Source organism: Dendrobates tinctorius, unplaced genomic scaffold, assembly GCF_039654945.1.
Source record: "Dendrobates tinctorius isolate UK_male_01 unplaced genomic scaffold, ASM3965494v1 ptg000250l, whole genome shotgun sequence".
NCBI classification, from domain to species: domain Eukaryota; kingdom Metazoa; phylum Chordata; class Amphibia; order Anura; family Dendrobatidae; genus Dendrobates; species Dendrobates tinctorius.
In genome coordinates, this window is record NW_027361917.1 from 37,842,204 (window position 1) to 37,861,675 (window position 19,472).

At 45.0% G+C, this 19,472-nt stretch overlaps 1 protein-coding gene across 2 annotated transcripts in view; it reads left to right on the forward strand.

Moving 5' to 3' along the window:
- EPM2A (EPM2A glucan phosphatase, laforin) overlaps positions 1-4,126 on the forward strand; it is a 183,675-nt gene extending 179,549 nt beyond the window's left edge. For both annotated transcript variants that reach the window (XM_073557622.1, XM_073557619.1), the window contains one exon: positions 1,383-4,126. In XM_073557622.1, coding sequence (XP_073413723.1) covers positions 1,383-1,471 — 89 coding nt within the window. In that variant the 3' untranslated portion in view covers positions 1,472-4,126. The remainder of the gene's footprint in view (positions 1-1,382) is intronic.
- Positions 4,127-19,472: the final 15,346 nt, after the last annotated feature.

Consider the following 19,472-nt stretch of genomic DNA (forward strand, 5'->3'; position numbering starts at 1 on the left):
TGTTCTCTGGCTCCATGTCATCTCCTCTTCTGATCGCAGTTGGGGTACCTCAGGGCTCAGTCTTTGGCCCCCTTTTCTTCTCTCTCTACACAGCCCCAATTGGACAGACCATCAGCAGATTTGGCTTTCAGTATCATCTTTATGCTGATGACACACAACTATATATGTCATTCCCCGACCTTACCCCCGCTGCACTACAGAACGCCAGTGATTGTCCGCAGTGTCCAACATCATGTCCGCTCTCTATCTGAAACTCAACCTCTCCAAAACTGAACTTCTGCTCCCTCCATTTACTAACCTCCCTAAATCTGACATTTCCCTCTCCGTGGGTGGCACCACAATAACACCCCGGCAGCAGGCGCGCTGTCTGGTTATTATGTTTGACACCAATCTCTCCTTTGCATCCCATATATAATCTTTTGCCCGCTCTTGCCACTTACACCTAAAGAACATCTCTAAAATCCGCCCTTTTCTCACCATGGAAACAACAAAAACCCTCACTGTAGCATTGATCTACTATGGCCTGGATTACTGCAATGCTCAATTAAATGGCCTCCCCATTACTCGACTATCCCCTCTCCAGTCCATACTTAATGCAGCAGCCAGGCTCATCTATCTGGCTAATCGGTACTCGGACACATCTGCTCTTCGCCAGTCCTTACATTGGCTGCCCATTCATTATAGGATCCAATTCAAAGTACTTGTTCTCACCCACAAAGCTCTCCACAGTGCAGTACCCCCCTACATCTCCTCCCTCATTTCTGTCTATCGGCCTAACTGACCGCTGCGCTCTGCAAACGACTTTCGACTAACCTCTGCACTAATCCATACCTCCCACTCCTGACTCCAAGACTTCTCCCGCGCTGCACCATCCCTCTGGAATGCTCTACCCCAAGAAATTAGGACTATCCACAATTTGCATAGTTTCAGCCCCTCCCTCAAAACACATTTGTTCAGAGCGGCCTATCACTTTCACTAATCAAAGTCATTCTATGTGTAAGTGTGCATGTGTAGCCCATTCACTATCTCCATCTGTCCCTCACTCCCTCAAGATGGCTGGACCATCATTGTAAATACACCATTGTAAATACACACCTGTAATTTGCATCTCCCCCACCTCATTGTAGATTGTAAGCTCTCATAAGCAGGGTCGTCTTATTTTGCTTTAATTGTTATAATGTTAACATTGTTACTTATGACTTGTGTTTTGAAACTGTTAAACTGAAAAGCGCTGCAGAATATGTTGGCGCTCTACAAATAAAGATTATTATTATTAAGGGTCAGTGAGCTGACCATGGACACTATATACCTTAGAAAAAGAGCTTACTAAAAATTTGTGTTGGATTGTATTAATGTATTGGAACTTTGTGGTTGTCTTGCAGGTTTCCAGATGGTGATGGTCAAGGATGACCATGTGCAAAGATGGGAGGAATGTGAGGATGTGGACCATCTTACCTCGTCTCTACCCTGAAGACAACTGCAATATGCTTATGTGTAATGTGAACAATGTTATGCGTTTTTGCATTTAATGTGTATATGTATAAGCCCTATGTAATGTTATGGTAATGTGTAGAATAGTGGGACAAATGCCGTAATCCCATGATAGTGTATAAAGATTAGTGTTTATTGATAAAAGGAAGCAAGATGGGACTGTCCAGGCTGAGAACCACTGGTGAATGAGCTACTGTGAGCGCAGCAGAAGTGACTAGTGTTGACATCAATGAGGTTGCTGCCGGTCATTGAGGCTGCGTTCCCAGCCAGGCTGAACTACAGTGACCTTGGTGAGATCCCCACTAGCACAGTGAGAAAAAGTCTCACATGCAGAGGTGACTTCACCACAGTTAACCAGGAGAATTTCAATGCGGTGAATTTGAACTGCGGTGAACTCGCCTCTGCACCAGGAGACTATCTCTCTGTGCTTGTGGTGATCTCACCAGAGGGAGGTCACCACAGTTCATTGGCCCAGGCTGGGAATGCAGGCTCAGTGACCTGCGGTAACCTCAATGAGCTCATTCATCAGTGGATCTCAGTCTGGAAGGTCAAATCTTGGCACAGTCCAGGTTGAAAACGATTTATCTCCATACATGGATTACTGCATGGGACAGAATGACTGACAGGTGAGGGATATTGTTTTTTATTTTTGTTTTATTACAGGAGTTGAGGGATCAATGAAATGGACATTGGGTGAGTAAAACTGTGCTTGTTATTTTTAAATTAAATAAAGAAAAGTGTGGTTTCTTTTTAGTTCAAATAAAAGACTTTATTCTTGCTGTGTCTTTATTTACCACTAGCTGAAGAGCCTGGCGCTGCCTGGGCATAGTAACTAACTGTGGATAGTTATAACAAATTATAATTATCCTCCATCCCATAGTCCCGTGCCCATAAACCCAACATACCTATCCTCCATCCCATACTCGAGTGCCCATATACCCATCACACATCCTCCATCCCATAGTCCCATGCCCATATACCCATCATACATATTCTCCATCCCATAGTCCCATGCCCATATACCCATCATACATATTCACCATCCCATAGTCGAGTGCCCATATACCCATCACACATCCTCCATCCCATAGTCCCATGCCCATATACCCATCACACATCCTCCATCCCATAGTCCCATGCTCATATACCCATCATACATATTCGCCATCCCATAGTCGAGTGCCCATATACCCATCACACATCCTTCATCTCATAGTCCCATGCCCATATACCCATCATACATATCCTCCATCCCATAGTCCCGTGCCCATATATCCAACATACTTATCCACCATCCCCTAGTCCCGTGCCCATATACCCGTCATACATATCCTCCATCCCATAGTCCAGTGCCCATATACCCATCACACATCCTCCATCCCATAGTCAACCATTATGACATCATAGTGAGCGGCGGGGCTTGCAACCTATGATGACATCAGCGTTGCCATGGCAACCATTATGACATCATAATGAAGGGCGGGGCTTGATACACACTTTTTCCCCATTATTTAGATAGGGGCAAAATTGTTTGGTGAATTGAAACGCGCGGGGTTAAAATTTCGCCTCACAACATAGTCTAGGACACTCTTGGGGTCCAGACGTGTGACTGTGCCAAATTTTGTGGCTGTAGCTGCGACAGTGTGGATGCCAATCCCGGACATACATACATACATACATACACACACGAGCTTTATATATTAGATATAACCATAGGATTAGTAATGGATAGGTGTCTTATAGATGCCTCTCCATTACTAAGCCGTGGGCTTGATGTCACCAGGCAATATAAAGGTGCCATCAACTCCACAAATATGAACCCCACTTGTGTCTGCTACAGAGCAAGTGGGAAGAGCCAGGCAAAGCGCCACAATTAGCACGTTTAATAGATGTGCCTTTTCTGGCCGGCTGCGGGCTGCTATTTTTAGGCTGGGGGGAATATACATGGTTCCTTACCAGCCTGAGAATACCAGCCCCCAGCTGTCTTCTTTAGCAAGGCTGGTTGTCAAAAATGGAGGGGAACCCACACCTTTTTTTAAATTATTTAAACAAAAAAAACAGCATGGGGACCCCTCTATGCTTGATAACCAGCCCTGCTAACAGCTGAGGGCTGCAGCCCCCAGCTGTCAGTTTTGCCTGGCTGGTTATCAAAAATACAGGAGAACCCACACCTGTTTTTTGTTTTTAAATTATTTATTTAGACTGGGCACCTGCTTATGAATACTCCCATCAGCTGCCGCCTACTTTCTCTATTAGCGGAAGTGATCGGAGGTAAACTTTTTACCTCCAATCACAGCTGCAGCTCACACTGTCATTTGACAGCGTGGGAACTGCTGCTGTTTGACCGACGGTAATGATTTTACCACCGATCAGAAGTAGTGTTTTCAGCACTGTCATGCACATAATAGTTTGGCAAACACTGGATGTTCGGGCCCCCCATTCAAGTGAATGGGGTCCGAGTACTGTTCTAGTGCCCAAACCCAAACTTTTCTTATCTGTTCATCTGGACCCGAATATCTAGGGGTCCGCCCATCTCTAGTTATGACAGCCACTTCCAAGAGCCAAGTATAAAGAACTCACAACCTCTAAAGGATTAACAGGATAGGTAGTTGTTGAAATAAAGCTTATGATTGTATATATTGCATTGACTATTTACTACTGTTTCATGGTGCATGAGTTTTTGTCTCCATCAATAATGTTTAATGCCAAATTTACCTTATTAACTCCCCCCACAAAACAGGAAGGTCCTATTCAGTGTGTGTATGTGTGTGTGTAACTGGAGCACATACTTTCACTTTGCAAGCTGACAGTCAAGAAGCTAAGATCATAACCTATAAGAAATACCAGTTGCAACCTATCTTTTTTCCTGAATAAATATATATTCATTGTTGAACGGCTGGCCAATACAGAGATTGATCTGCTGCCAACAGCAAGCCCGCCAACCCACAGTCTTAAATTGAGCAGACATATGCCAAAATGATGTCCTTTTATCTTCTGGCAGCAGACTAAAGTAATTCTTCGTAACCTAATTCATAGACTGGGGCTATAATATTTATTGTATAATTGGAAATCCAAAGGAATCGGATCTGTGAATACTGTTTTAACATTGCTAATAAGGATGTAGAAGAATTTTAAACTGCAGTTAATGTAACCTTCGAAAACTTTCTTCAGACAGACTGAAACGCATTCTTCTTTACTATTTTTTCACAGTGAACTGGGTCAAAATAGTGATTGCGCTGTTGTACTGTATAAACTATATATTTTATGAATGAGCTGGTTATTGGAGCAGCATTACTGAGAAAAAAATATGCTTAAGAAAAAGGAAAGCAGGCCGGCAATGTACGATCAGGAATAATCTTACACCCAGGGTTGCTGTCTATTGAGAAAAATCAGCAGTGTTAAAGTCTGACCTTTCTTTGCAACAATTGCAATAAACATTTTATTACAATTTCTCAGCTTAAGGCAAGAACAACTAGCAGTTCTTTGCTACAATTACTAGTCGAATGTGACAGCCAGGTGTACCTTTAGTAAAACAGCCGCAGGGTGCCAAATTCTTCCGTGGGTTATCTTCAGCAATGAACACAATAGTATTCTTTCATAGCGTCAGGCTGAAAGGACAATTATTTTGTTTTGTTACATTAAGGACTTACATCTGAAGCCCAGAAAAATGACATTCAGGCTATGTGCCCACATTGCTTTTAAATCCGGACACTGAAAACCGGACTCATTCCCAGAAATTGCGCGTTTTTTTCCGCGCAATTTTACTGCGATTTTACTGCAATTATGTTCGCGATTTTGCCGCGATTTTCATGTGCGATATTCAAGCACTTTCCAAGCGATTTGAAGCATCGCTTGGAATGTGATTGACAGGTTGGTCACACTCATCAAACATAGTGTTTGACAAGTGTGACCAGGTTTTTACTATTGAGGCCGCATATGCGACCTCAATAGTAAAAGAAAGAATGTAAAAAATAATTAAAAAATAAAAAATCTGGGTATATTTACCTTCCGACGTCCCTCGCAGTCTCAGCGACGCTCCCATTCCCAGCGATGCCTTGTGAGACCTGTGATGACTTTGGTCTCGTGTTGCTACAGTGATCTCACGAGACCGCTAGAGTCACGCGAGACTACATCATCACAGGACCTTGCTGCAAGGCATTACTGGGAACGCTGTGGCCCGGGAAGGCAGCGCGGGACGTCGGAAGGTAAATATACCCCGATTTTTTATTTTTTATTTTTTTACAGGGGTATGGTACCCAGGGCCTGGAGGACAGTCTCCTCTCCTCCACACCGTGGGTACCAACCTCACATGAGACGCTTAACTTCGCGCATGGTGGGCATAGCCACATGCGGGAAGTAAGCAATTCTCATGCATTCCTATGGGTGCGGAATTGCGGCAGTTCTTTGCGATTACGCACGAAAGAATGAGCATGCTGCGATTTTTTCCGCGATGCGATTCTGCTGTGGAAAAAAGCGCAGCATTAGCACAGCATGTGCAGAATGCCATAGGAATGCATGGAGTGCGTTCTGTACAATATTTTTAAATGTTTTCGCAGTGTTTTCACGCCGAAAATCGTGGCAAAAACGCTTAAAAATCGCATCGTGGGCACACAGCCTCAGGCTTTTGAGCTGATGGGGTCATTTCCAGAGCCCTACATATATTTTTCCATTGACTGTATGAAGGCTTGTTTTTATGGATCAAGTTGTATTTTTTAATGCCACAATTTGGAGAACATGTAAGCCCTGGTACAGCAAGTAGTTTTCAGTGACTTTTGCAATTTTATGCCAGTTGTGTCCATCTCTGGCAACTTTCTGAAAAGTGATCATGGCTTACCTGGGATAGGATGTTGCCAAGCACTTCTGAAACTTTCATCATATTTTATGCCACAAAAGTCCAGTAAGTTATGATAGAAATGCACGCCAGTCCAAACTACAGCACATTTCTTGTGCCAGACAGCAGCTACAGTATAAGATGAACCAAATTTAGTAATATCATTTATTATTTTAAGATGAAATAATTTGTAGTGAACTCAGTGTCAATGGGTTGAAGGTTCAAGTGGACAAGAATTGGTCCATTAATGCTTATCAGTAACTTCACTTCACACTCACAAATGTTACAAGTAAAAGGTACTTTAATTTGTGATTTCACATGGTACCGAAATATAGACTTACTTTTGGCAAAACATACAGATTTGAAGTCTCGACTATCCTGAGTCTTTGTCACGGTGCTTGTATTATTAGAATAGAAATTTGTAAGAACATGTGTAACATGATCATAAATACATACAGTGAAACATCAAAAATTACCTAGATACATTTTACTTACCAATAATTTACAAATAATTAACATATCTATATTTATAATGTGAAGATATTGTTCAGCTTGAGTCTAGTAAGTGGAGGTATTTCCTTCATCTAAGTTTAATCACATCTCTTTTCATGATGCTCTTTTTTCACTCAAAAGCTACAGTATATTTTAGACAGTGGTCCTTTTTATTCACAGTGTTTATTCATATCTATTAATACAAATCTTATTTACCAAATAATCCTAATGTTGCTACAGTTGAGGATATAAGTATTTGATCCCATGCTGATTTTGCAAATTTGCCCACTGACAAAGACATGAACAGTCTATAATTTTAAGTGTAGGTTAATTTAAACATTGAGAGATAGAATATCAAAAATAAAATCCAGAAAATCACATTGTATAAATTTATTTGCATTTTTAAGTGAGAAATAAGTATTTGATCCCTTTGGCAAGCAAGACTTAATACTTGGTGGCTAAACCCTTGTTGGCAAGCAGAGCAGTCAGACTTTTTTTGTAGTTGATGAGGTTTGCCCACATGTCAGGATGAATTTTAGTCCACTCCTCTTTGCAGATCATCTCTAAATCATTAAGATCTTGAGGCCGTCGCTTGTCAACTCGGAGCTTCAACTCCCTCCTTAAGTTTTATATGGGATTAAGGTCTGGAGACTGGCTAGGCCACTCCATGACCTTAATATGCGTCTTTTTTAGCCCCCCCTTTTTTTTCCCTTGGCTGTATGTTTTGGGTCATTGTCTTGCTGGAAGACCCAGCCACGACCCACTTTTAATGTCCTGGCGGAGTTAAGGAGGTTGTCACTTAGGACTTTATGGTACATGGCTCCATTCCTTCTCCAATTGATGCGGTGAAGTAGTCCTGTGCCCTTAGCAGAGAAATATCCCCAAAGCATAATGTTTCCACCACCATGCTTGACAGTGGGGATGGAGTTCTTTGGGTCATAGGCAGCTTTTCCTTTCCTTTTCCAATATTTTTATTTTTAACAAGGGTACAGGGGGGGGGTAGAGGGGATGGGGGGGAAGGGAGTTGATGTAAGGGTAGGGCAGTAAACATAACAACAAACATAAATTTGCAAGGCAGCAACAATTTGACCCAAGTAAAGCAAGGGACGCAGCCCTTGAAAAAATAGCATTGTAAACAACAAACTATGGTATACAGAATAGAAGCAAACAGTGCTATGATAGAACATGACTTTGACCTTAACATTATAAAGACCAATATAAGATAATACAGAGGCCAAGAATAATTAAATATAAATGCAAATGCTAATCAGGTAAGTGATGGAGGGAAAGATTTATCCCATTTGTGCCACTTTCTGTAGAATTGGCCGAAACTATTGTTGGACAGAGCGAACTTAAGTTCGAGGTCTCTGTGTTGTGTAATTAGTTTGACAATGAAGTCAACATCAGGTAAAGTATGACTTTTCCTTTCCTGATCATTGCCATAGTGACCCAATGTTGTCATGATGACATCCTGGTCACCAGACCTATAAAACTTGCTGATCATGCCGAGTGCATAGTGAGCAAGTTTGTCTGTCAGTGCAGAGCTGACAGTTTCTATAGCATGGAGATGCTGCTTCATCTCCATGCTTTAGAAGTGATCAGCCTACAAAAAATGATAGTCCCATAATGGGAAAAAGTTAGAAAAAAGTAAAAAAAATTTTTTTAAATAATTGTGAAAATATTTAAAAAAACAAACAAAAATAATAAAAAAAAAATATATAATTTATCTCTAAAAAAATATTTGAATGAAAAAAATATATATACGGCATAAACCCCACCCACCCCCAAAAGAAATTCCTGAATTGCTGTTTTTTGTTCATTGTGCCTCCCAAACAAAAAACCCGCTATAAGGCCTCTTTCACACATCTTGATATTTCCTGTACTGGATAAAAATGCTACCGGAGATGTCAGTGTCCGTGTGTATAATACTTGCGGCACACATGTCTCATTCGTGTGCCACCCATGTGCTGCATCAGTACCACACGGACAGGCACCAGGGAAGAAGCGTTAAACTAAGTGCTGTTTCCCAGCACCAGGTGCTGACCACGGCTCTCATCATTCTCCCTTGCTCTGCCGGCGATTGGCGTAAGCAGGGGAGAATGACGAGAGTTATTTTTAAGTGATAAAAAAGACAGCAGGTGGTGGCTGATGGAAATATTAATCCCATCAGCCTACCCCTGCTGCTGCTAATAACAGTGACAGCAAGGGCAGCTGATGGAGGTATTCATCAGCCACCACCTGCTCTATAAATAAATAAAGGAAAAAAGCAGCGTGGGTTACCCTGTATTTTCTATAACCAGCCAGGCAAAACTCCCAGCTGGGGGCTGCAGTCCTCAGCTCTAGCAAGGTTGGTTATCAAGAATAGAGGGGTCCCAGCGCCTTTTTGTTTAATTATTTAATTAAATTGGAACGCGCGGGGTTAAAATTTCGCCTCACATCATAGCCTATGACGCTCTCGGGGTCCAGACTGTGCAAAATTTTATGGCTGTAGCTGCGACGGTGCAGATGCCAATCCCGGACACACACACTATTAGGGTCGGCGAAATGCACCAGATATAAATAATAGAAGGTGCGTTCGCCGCACGGGGTCCACCGTGCGGTAGATGATAAGACTGCTGCTGGACAATGGCAGACACACCACTAGGTGAAGTACTGCGCTCGAGTTAACGTCACCCGAACGCTAAGAGCGGCTCTGTTCAGACACAGAGTCACTTCACAGTAAATAACACAAAGACGCTGGCCCTGTTAGCCTCACAGGATAACCAGCAGGTAGCATTGCAACCGCCAATGTACGCTGCTACCGCACCGCGGCAATAACTATAGCCGCTAGACGACGCGCCGGAAAGCCGGACACCGCCGGATGCTAGTGTGCAGTGCAGGAAGCACAGTGGCGCTTGGCTTGCCACTAATGGGAGCTGACTATCACCAACACTCTGTCACCATTCGTAATATCAGAGGGAAGGGGTTTCTTAATAAGTCAGTCACCAGAACATGCATCCATCACCATTCACACTCAGCATAGTATGTTACACTAGCGCATGGCCGAGCCGCCATGCGGGCTTTTTATAGCCATGCGCTTCCGGGACCTTCCAGTTCCCTGGAAGGAACCAATCAGATCCGACGCAGGACCTGAGCACGTGACCTCTGCTCTCCAGTTAGAGGTCAAGTTGCGGGCATGCCCAGTAACACGGCATGAGGACTTAGCCTCTGGAGCAGTTCCCTGCTGAGCAGGTTACAATACTGTTGCTGCACCAGAGGTGGCAGCAACATCCAGGCTCACAGAACAAGTCTGAGCAGCACGCCTGGCTCACCGTGATTGCCGAGCAGGTCCTTGAGCGGTCGGAGCGGAATGGGAGACTGCTGAATGTATGGCTCTGGATTCCTGCTGTGCAGAGCCAGAAATCCGACGGACGCCTAACATTACTCCCCCTCCTAGGGCACGCCTCACTGCGCTCAAAGGCCACGATCAGGAGCGGTGCGTGGATGTTTTCCACCGGCTCCCAGGTTCAAGCCTCGGGCCCATGACCCTTCCAATCCACTAAATAAAATTTTTTGCCACCGACAAACCTGCGCCCTACGATGGCATTAGCCTCAAACTCGTCAGACGATAAGTCTGACGACCCGGCCGATGACTCAGAATACCGGGCCATGTGAACTGGTTTGAGGAGGGACACATGAAACACGTCCGAAATGGCTAAATGTGGAGGAAGAGCCAGGCGATAGACCACCGAGCTAATTCACTCAAGGACCTTGAAAGGTCCAATGTAACGCGGCGTGAACTTGGGGGACTCGATCCGCAGTTTGATATTTCGGGTGGAGAGCCACACCATGTTGCCAGGGGAGAAGCTTGGAGCGGGTCGCCGATGCGTGTCGACGGACGCCCTCATCCTTTCCTTAGAAGCACGGATAGCATCCTGAGTGCGATCCCAAATGTCCCGGGCCTCCACTGCCCAGTCTGCCAACCTGGAGTCAGTGGAGGACACTGGCATCGGGACAGGGACGCATGGATGTTGGCCGTAGTTTAGGAGAAAGGGCGTCTGACCAGTGGAATCAGCCACCGCATTGTTTAGGGCAAATTCAGCCCAAGGTAGCAAGGATGCCCAGTCATCCTGCCTGGCAGAAACAAAATGCCGTAGGTAGGTGACCAAGGTCTGATTGGCTCTCTCAACCAACCCATTTGTCTCGGGATGGTAAGCAGAGGATAGATTTAGCTCGATGCTGAGTAAGCTGCAGAGCTCCCTCCAAAACCGAGATGCGAACTGGGGACCTCGATCACTAACAATTTTGTCCGGCATGCCATGTAGCCGAAATACGTGCTTGATGAACAAAGTGGCAAGACCACGAGCGGACGGCAACCGTGCGAGTGGCACCAAATGCACCTTTTTGGAAAAATGATCGGTGACCACCCAGATGACCGTACTGCCACCAGACTTGGGCAGGTCAACCACGAAATCCATGCCAACCATCTCCCAAGGTCTATCCGCCACTGGCAGGGGATACAGCAGCCCCGCCAGCCTCTGTCTAGAGGGTCTGTTCCGAGCACACGAGATGCATGCTTGCACGTATTCCTTAACATCTCGAGCCATATGTGGCCACCAATATGACCTTGCCAGGAGTTCGGTGGTCCATTTATTACCAAAATGACCACCCACCCTGGAGGCATGTGCCCAAGCAAGGACCTCAGGCCGTAGCTGAGGAGGCACCAAGGTCTTGCCTGGTGGCACTGACTCGAGAGCCACTGGAGCCACAGTCTTAAAACTCTCCGGCGGGAGGATTAACCGAGGCTCAGCCTCCCCTTCCTCCGCCGAAACCACCGAGCGTGAGAGAGCGTCCGCACGGACATTCTTCTCTCCTGATAGGTAATGCAAGGTGAAGCGGAAGCGGGAGAAAAAGAGCGACCACCTGGCCTGACGAGAGTTCAGGCGTTGGGCCGTCTGTAGGTAGACTAGGTTTTTATGGTCCATATAGACCTGGAAGGGAAACCGAGCTCCCTCCAGGAGATGTCTCCACTCTGAAAAGGCCAACTTCATGGCTAGCAGCTCCCTGTCCCCGATGGAGTAATTTTTCTCTGCCGGTGAGAAGAGAAGAAGAAGCAGGGATGCTTCTGACCTTGAGCATCCTTTTGGAAAAGGACTGCTCCTGCCCCGACAGAAGAGGCATCTACCTCCAGTATAAACGGTTTGTTCACATCGGGACGATGTAAAATGGGAGCGCCAGCAAAATGAGATTTTATAGCCGAGAAGGTCTTGGAGACCTGTTCGGTCCAAGCATTAGGGTTAGCTCCTTTCTTCGTGAGAGCAACCAAAGGAGCAACCAGTGTGGAAAAGTGAGGTATAAACGGACGGTAATAATTGATGAACCCTAAAAAGCGCTGCACCGCTTTGAGTGAATGAGGTTCTTGCCAATCCATTACCGCTTGCAGTTTGGCAGGATCCATAGCCAACGCCTGGGCCGAGATGATGTAGCCCAGGAACGGAAAGGACTCCTGCTCAAACTGGCACTTTTCCAGCTTGGCGAAAAGGGAGTTCGCCCGTAGACGGTCGAAGACCCTGCAGACGTCTCTTCGGTGAGTGGCCAAGTCTGGCGAAAAGATGAGAATGTCATCCAGATAGACCACCACCGAAGTAGAGAGCATGTCGCGGAAGACGTTGACGAAATCCTGGAAGACAGCAGGCGCATTACAAAGGCCGAAGGGCATGACCAGATATTCATAGTGGCCATCCCTGGTATTAAAGGCTGTCTTCCACTCGTCTCCTTCGCGAATGCGGATCAGGTTGTATGCCCCCCGTAGATCTAGTTTCGTAAAGATCCGGGATCCTTGCAACCTGTTAAACAGGTCAGAGATCAGCGGAAGAGGGTATTTATTTTTTACAGTTATGGCATTGAGACCTCTGTAGTCTATGCAGGGACGTAACTCTCCGCTCTTCTTCTGAACGAAGAAGAACCCTGCACCAGCCGGCGACACCGACTTTCTAATAAAACCCCTAGCCAGGTTCTCCCGGATATATTGTGACATAGCTTCTGTCTCGGGGAGTGATAGTGGATACACACAGCCTCTAGGAGGTTCCGTGCCTGGCATGAGGTCTATTGTGCAATCATATGGAGGGTGCGGCGGGAGCGTCTCCGCAGATTTTTTGAGAAGATGTCCACGTACTGGTGGTAGGGTTTAGGTAGCGCAGCGAGATCACTTCAGTGGAGGACACTTGAAGACTGCCCCTCAGACACCTTCCCTCACAGTCCTTGCTCCAGGTGAGTATCTTCCCTGTCGCCCACTCGATATGAGGAGAGAGACAACGGAGCCAGGAACCCCGAGAAGCACCTGATCGATGCCATCAGGCAAGATGAGCAGGGACAGAGTCTCACGATGAGAGGGTGAGATAAAGAGCCCAAGTGGAGCTGTCTGATGGGTCACCTGAGAGGGTAATGGTGCTCCGTTAACCACCCTGATGGTCAGAGGCTGTGGTAATAGTACCAGGGGAATGGCGTGTTTCTGGGCGAAGGTAGAAGACATAAAGTTCCCCTCGGCCCCGGAATCCACGGTAACCTCTGCCTCCCGGTTTGGGTGAGAAGGGTTTCATATTGGACTGCCCATCACCTACGGCCACTGGACGTGGACGTTTTTTCGCCCGCAGAGGACACGTGCTAGCCGGATGACCAAACTGTCGGCACTGATAGCAACGTACAGAGCTTTGCATCGGCTGTGGCTTTGAGCCGGTGCGAGACACCTCCATAGGTTTGGAGGGTAAAAGCTCCTGTGCGGGGTATGTTAGCGGCTCGGTGAATGTGGAAGCCAAGTGAACTTTACGTCTGGATTGTGCCCGTTCCAGCCCGCGCTCCGTAAACAGGAGGTCAATGCGGGAGGAGACGGCAATCAATTCCTCCAGACTTGCGGGAACATCTCTGGTAGCTAGAGCGTCTTTAACGTGCTCAACTAACCCTCTCCAAAACACCGGGACTAAAGCTTTGTCCGGCCACTCTAACTCGGAAGTCAATGTCCGGAACCGGACGGCATAATGACTGACCGAGAGTGAGTCCTGTGTTAGGGATAGCAATTGCAGGGAGGTGTCATGCGTGATCCGTGGCCCCAAAAAGACCTGCTTCAGGGCTGTGAGGAACTGAGCAGCACCCTGAACCACAGGATCATCACATTCCCACAACGGTGTAGCCCACTGTAATGCCCGGCCAGACAAGAGTGACATAATAAAGCCCACCTTAGCCCGCTCTGTAGGAAACGGTGCAGCCAGTAACTCGAGCTGAATTGAGCACTGCCCCACAAATCCCCTACAGGTGACGCTGTCACCCGAAAACTTGTCGGGAAGCGGGAGGCGAGTAATTGTCGGCGTGGGCAAAAGTGCGGGCACACGTGAGACAGCCTCAGCGACAGTCTGAGCGGCAGCTAGCGCAGTATTCGCAGCTGAGTTGGCGCTCTCAATAGCTGCCAACCTGCTCTCCAGCTGCCGAATATAGCGCTGCAACTGCTGCACGTCTGCCATTACCAGTCAGACCCTGGCACTAGTGTAATGTTAGGGTTGGTGGAACGCACCAGATATAAATAATAGAAGGTGCATTCGCCGCCCGGGGGTCCACCGTGCGGTAGATGATAAGACCACTGCTGGACAATGGCAGATACACCACTAGGTGAAGTACTGCACTCGGGTTAACGTCACCCGAACGCTGAGTGGCTCTGTTCAGACACAGAGTCGCTTCACAGTAAATAACACAAAGACCCTGGCCCTGTTAGCCTCACAGGATAACCAGCGGGTAGCAATAACTATAGCCGCTAGACGACGGCAACGGAAAGCCGGACACCGCCGGATGTTAGTGTGCAGTGCAGGAAGCACAGTGGCGCTTGGCTTGCCACTAATGGGAGCTGACTATCACCAACACTCTGTCACCATTCGTAATATCAGAGGGAAGGGGTTTCTTAATAAGTCAGTCACCAGAACATGCATCCATCACCATTCACACTCAGCATAGTATGCTACACTAGCGCATGGCCGAGCTGCCATGCGGGCTTTTTATAGCCATGCGCTTCCGGGACCTTCCAGTACCCTTGAAGGAACCAATCAGATCCGACGCAGGACCTGAGCACGTGACCTCTGCTCTCCAGTTAGAAGTCAAGTTGCGGGCATGCCCAGTAACACGGCACGAGGACTTAGCCTCTGGAGCAGTTCCCTGCTGAGCAGGTTGCGCTACCGTTGCTGCACCAGAGGTGGCAGCAACATCCAGGCTCACAGAACAAGTCTGAGCAGCACACCTGGCTTGCCGTGATTGCTGAGCAGGTCCCTGAGCGGTCGGAGCAGAATGGGAGACCGCTGAATGTACGGCTCTGGATTTCTGCTGTGCAGAGCCAGAAATCTGACACACACATTGAGCTTTATATATTAGATAAATGAAAGTTATATTGAAGAAATTTTACCACTAACATGAAGTACAATATGTGATGAAAAAACAATCTCAGAATCAGTGGGATACATTGAAGCGTTCCAGAGCTATAACCTCATAAATTGACAGTGGTCAGAATTGTAAAAATTGGTCATTCAGTACCAATTTTGCTCTGTCACTAAGGGGTTAAGCTTTTCAGGGCATTTGCATAGGCTTTATATACTGTATTACTATATTGCTATAGTTATACATTTTCTGTCCAGTTTCCATATACCATTACCACATACCAGTAATTTGTTGTGTTTTTGTGCAGGATAACCATATACAACATTTTACATAAATACCAGTACATGTAGCAAATACAGTGGGTACGGAAAGTATTCAGACCCCTTTAAATTTTTCACTTTTTGTTTCATTGCAGCCATTTGGTAAATTCAAAAAAGTTCATTTTAATGTACACTCTGCACCCCATCTTGACTGAAAAAAACAGAAATGTAGAAATTTTTGGAAATTTATTAAAAAAGAAGAACTGAACTATCACATGGTCATACGTATTTAGATCCTTTGCTCGGTATTGAGTAGAAGCACCCTTTTGAGTTAGTACAGCCATAAATCTTCTTGGGAATGATGCAACAAGTTTTTCACACCTGGATTTGGGCATCCTCTGCCATTCTTCCTTGCAGATCCTCTCCAGTTCTGTCAGGTTGGATGGTGAATGTTGGTGGACAGCCAATTTCAGGTCTCTCCAGAGATGCTCCTTTGGGTTTAAGTCAGGGCTCTGGCTGGGCCAATCAAGGATGGTCAAAGTTGTTCTAAAGCCACTCCTTTGTTATTTTAGCTGTGTACTTAGGGTCATTGTCTTGTTGGAAGGTGAACCTTCAGCTAAGTCTGAGGTCCAGAGCACTCTGGAGGAAGTTTTCATCCTGTATATCTCTGTACTTGGCCACATTCATGTTTAATTCAATGGCAACCATTCATCCTGTCCCTGCAGCTGAAAAACACCCCCATAGCATGATGCTGCCACCACCATGTTTTACTGTTGGGATTGTATTGGGCAGGTGATGAGCAGTGCCTGGTTTTCTCCACACATACCGCTTAGCATTATCACCAAAAAGGTCTATCTTCGTCTCATCAGACCAGAGAATCTTATTTCTCATAGTCTGGGAGTCCTTCTGTTAGGTTGAACAATAAGAAATGTTCACTAGTTGCCTGCTCCTGGCCCAATGGATATTGATCAGTGTGCACTAAAGAAATCACACCAGAGACAGTTGGATGTAACCTCTCTGTTATCAATCTATGGCACAGCTCCAAGAGAGTTTTATTAATCCAAACATAGGTTTATATATCCCCTGTAAGGGGGCTCGGTTAGCTCTAAAATGGGAGTGTTTGGATGTATTCCATTGGTTAGTGGGTTGGGCAGTGAGCTAGTCTTTGGGCGGATCCATAAGGTCATCAGGCTGGGTTGGTCCATGAGGTCATCAGAGTGGGCATCGTCCTGGGCGGATCCATGAGGTCATCAGGCTGGGTTGGTCCATGAGGTTATCAGAGTGGGCACCGTCGTGGGCGGATCCAAGAGGTCATCAGGGTAGGCATCATCTTGGATGCCAGCACATGGTGCACATGGTGTGTGGTGAAACAGGAAATGGCAGCCTTCTTTAGTGTCACACTTTGATCTGAAAAAGCTCATGTAAGGTGAAATAATACACTGTATGGGTAGTTCCTCTCAATCTCTTATGTCCTGAGGTTAATTAAGTATTTGATCTTAAGGCTCTCCTCAACACTTCATGTGGTTTTTAGCAAACTCTATGCTGGCTTTCATATGTCTTGCACTGAGGAGAGGCTTCTGTCAGGCTAATCTGCCACAAAGACCCAACTGGGGGAGGTCTGCAGTGATAGTTGACTTTGTGTAACTTTCTCCCATCTCCCTTCTGAATCTCTGGAGCTCAGCCAGTGATCTTGGGGTTCTTTACCTCTCACCAATGCTCTTATACCATGATTGCTCAGTTTGGCTGGACAGCCAGGTCTAGGAAGACTTCTAGTGGTCTCAGACTTCTTCCATTTAAGGATTATGGAGGCCACTGTGCTTTTAGGAACCTTGAGTACTGCAGAAGTGCTTTTGTAACCTTGGCCAGATCTGTGCCTAGCCACCATTCTGTCTCTGAGCTCATTGGCCAGTTCCTTTGACCTCATGATTCTCATTTGGTCTGACATGCACTGTGAGCTGTGAGGTCTTATATAAAGAGGTGTGTGCCTTTACAAATCAAATCCTATTGGTTTAATTAAACACAGCTGGACTCCAATGAAGGAGTAGAACCATCTCAAGGAGGATCACAAGGAAATGTACAGCATGTGGCAAATATGAGTATCTGAGCAAAGGGTCTGAATACTTATGATCATGTGATATTTTGGGTTTTCTTTTTTAGTAAATTGTCAAAAATGTCTACATTTCTGTTTTTTTTTCTGTCAAGATGAGGTGCAGAGTGTACATTAATGAGAAGAAAAAATGTTATTTTTTTTAAATTTATCAAATGGCTGCAATGAAACAAAAATTTAAAGAGGTCTGAATACTTTCCATACCCACTGTATATGATAAGGTAAAATCTTCTAAACACGAAATAATCCTTAACCCAGAAATAATGTTTTCTGCTAAGTTGATGCATTTCCTCTTCCTCAGTAATCAAAAGAAACCTTAAATGCCTCATGAATTTCATATCTCTGAAGGTACAAATTCCTTTAAGTTCATTAAAGAAAAACATATTAATGGTGTTGATATTCACTTACATTTGAGAATTATTTTGCCCATATAATTGCAATCATTTGCCACTTGAAAACATTAGACATAGTAATACATCTTTCCACTCCACCAAAAGTACAAGTAATTAAATACATACATTTTATTTACAATATTTTACAAACTTCCATAATTTTTTTAACATTTATATGTTTATAAAGAAGTAAAAATACATTAACCCTTTTTATTCCAAGAGTTTTCAGACCAAGTTTCACACTTTGTACAAATGCAAATAAAACATAATTATTTTCTAAAATAACAAAAATATGTATATACCCATATATGTTTTATGAAAAAAAGTGGCTTGCATTTTTTGCCCAGTACAGTTTTGCATCAAAGCATACTGTATCATTAGATAAAGAATGCATATAAAATATATTTGAGGTTAAAAGTATGATAGATACAGAGCATTAGATGATCAACCTAAAAATATCTTTTTAGTCTTATGGAAGCATGCATAAATCTTTATGTCACACTTCGCTAAACAGTTTATCTGATATTCAAACATGTTTTCAACATGCAGGCATTGTTAAGAAAATATTAAGTTATACTCACCGTTTTTAACCCTGTTCCTCCTGCACCGGAGTCTCCAATGGTTGCTTCCAGGACAGGAAGCAATGACTTCCCGTTCTTCAGTGACCTGATAACTAAGGTTTGTCTTTGGTTGTAGCGGTCAGGAGTCCAGAATAAGCACCACTGAATAACCTCCTACTCCTGTCATCTGATGGCTTGAGCAAATCACAAGCCAGGGCTGAGAAATACAGTCAATCCATCATACAATACCATCATACCATCATGTACATAGCGCTCTCCTGCATTTTACTAGCGGTGGACGTCACAGCATAACACAAGCTCTGAGCTCCTAGCAATCTCAACATTGAAATTTGTGTACTGATCAAGGTCTATTGTTGACCAAAACATTTATTTCCGGATTGCTCTCTATAATAAACCTCACTATTTTAACTATCTGGAGTGATGATTTTATGTCTATTTATCTACGGGACAGGATTGTATTTGTGCACCCATCCACAGAAGTGCTGTGGCTACTTTCTGAGGATAGGAAGCAATGACTTCCCGTTCTTCAGTAACCTGACAACTAAGGTTTGTCTTTGGTTGTAGTGGTCAGGTGACCAGAATAACACCACTGAATGACCTTCCACTCCTGTCCCCTCATGGCTGCAGAAAGTCACAGGCCAGGGCTGTGAAATACAGTCTATCCTTTATCCATCATGCATTACCATCATACTATCACGCACATCCATCATGCAATAGTGTAAGGGAGACATCTGATTGGCTCCATTTTTTTCTGCAGCAGGACAATGATTGCAAACATACCGCCAAAGTCATTAAAAACTATCTTCATTGTAAAGAAGAACAAGACGTTTCAGAAATAATCATATGACCTCCAGAGCCCTGATCCCAACATCATAGAGTCTTTCCGAGATTACACAAAATGACCGAAGTATTTGCATAAGAAGATCT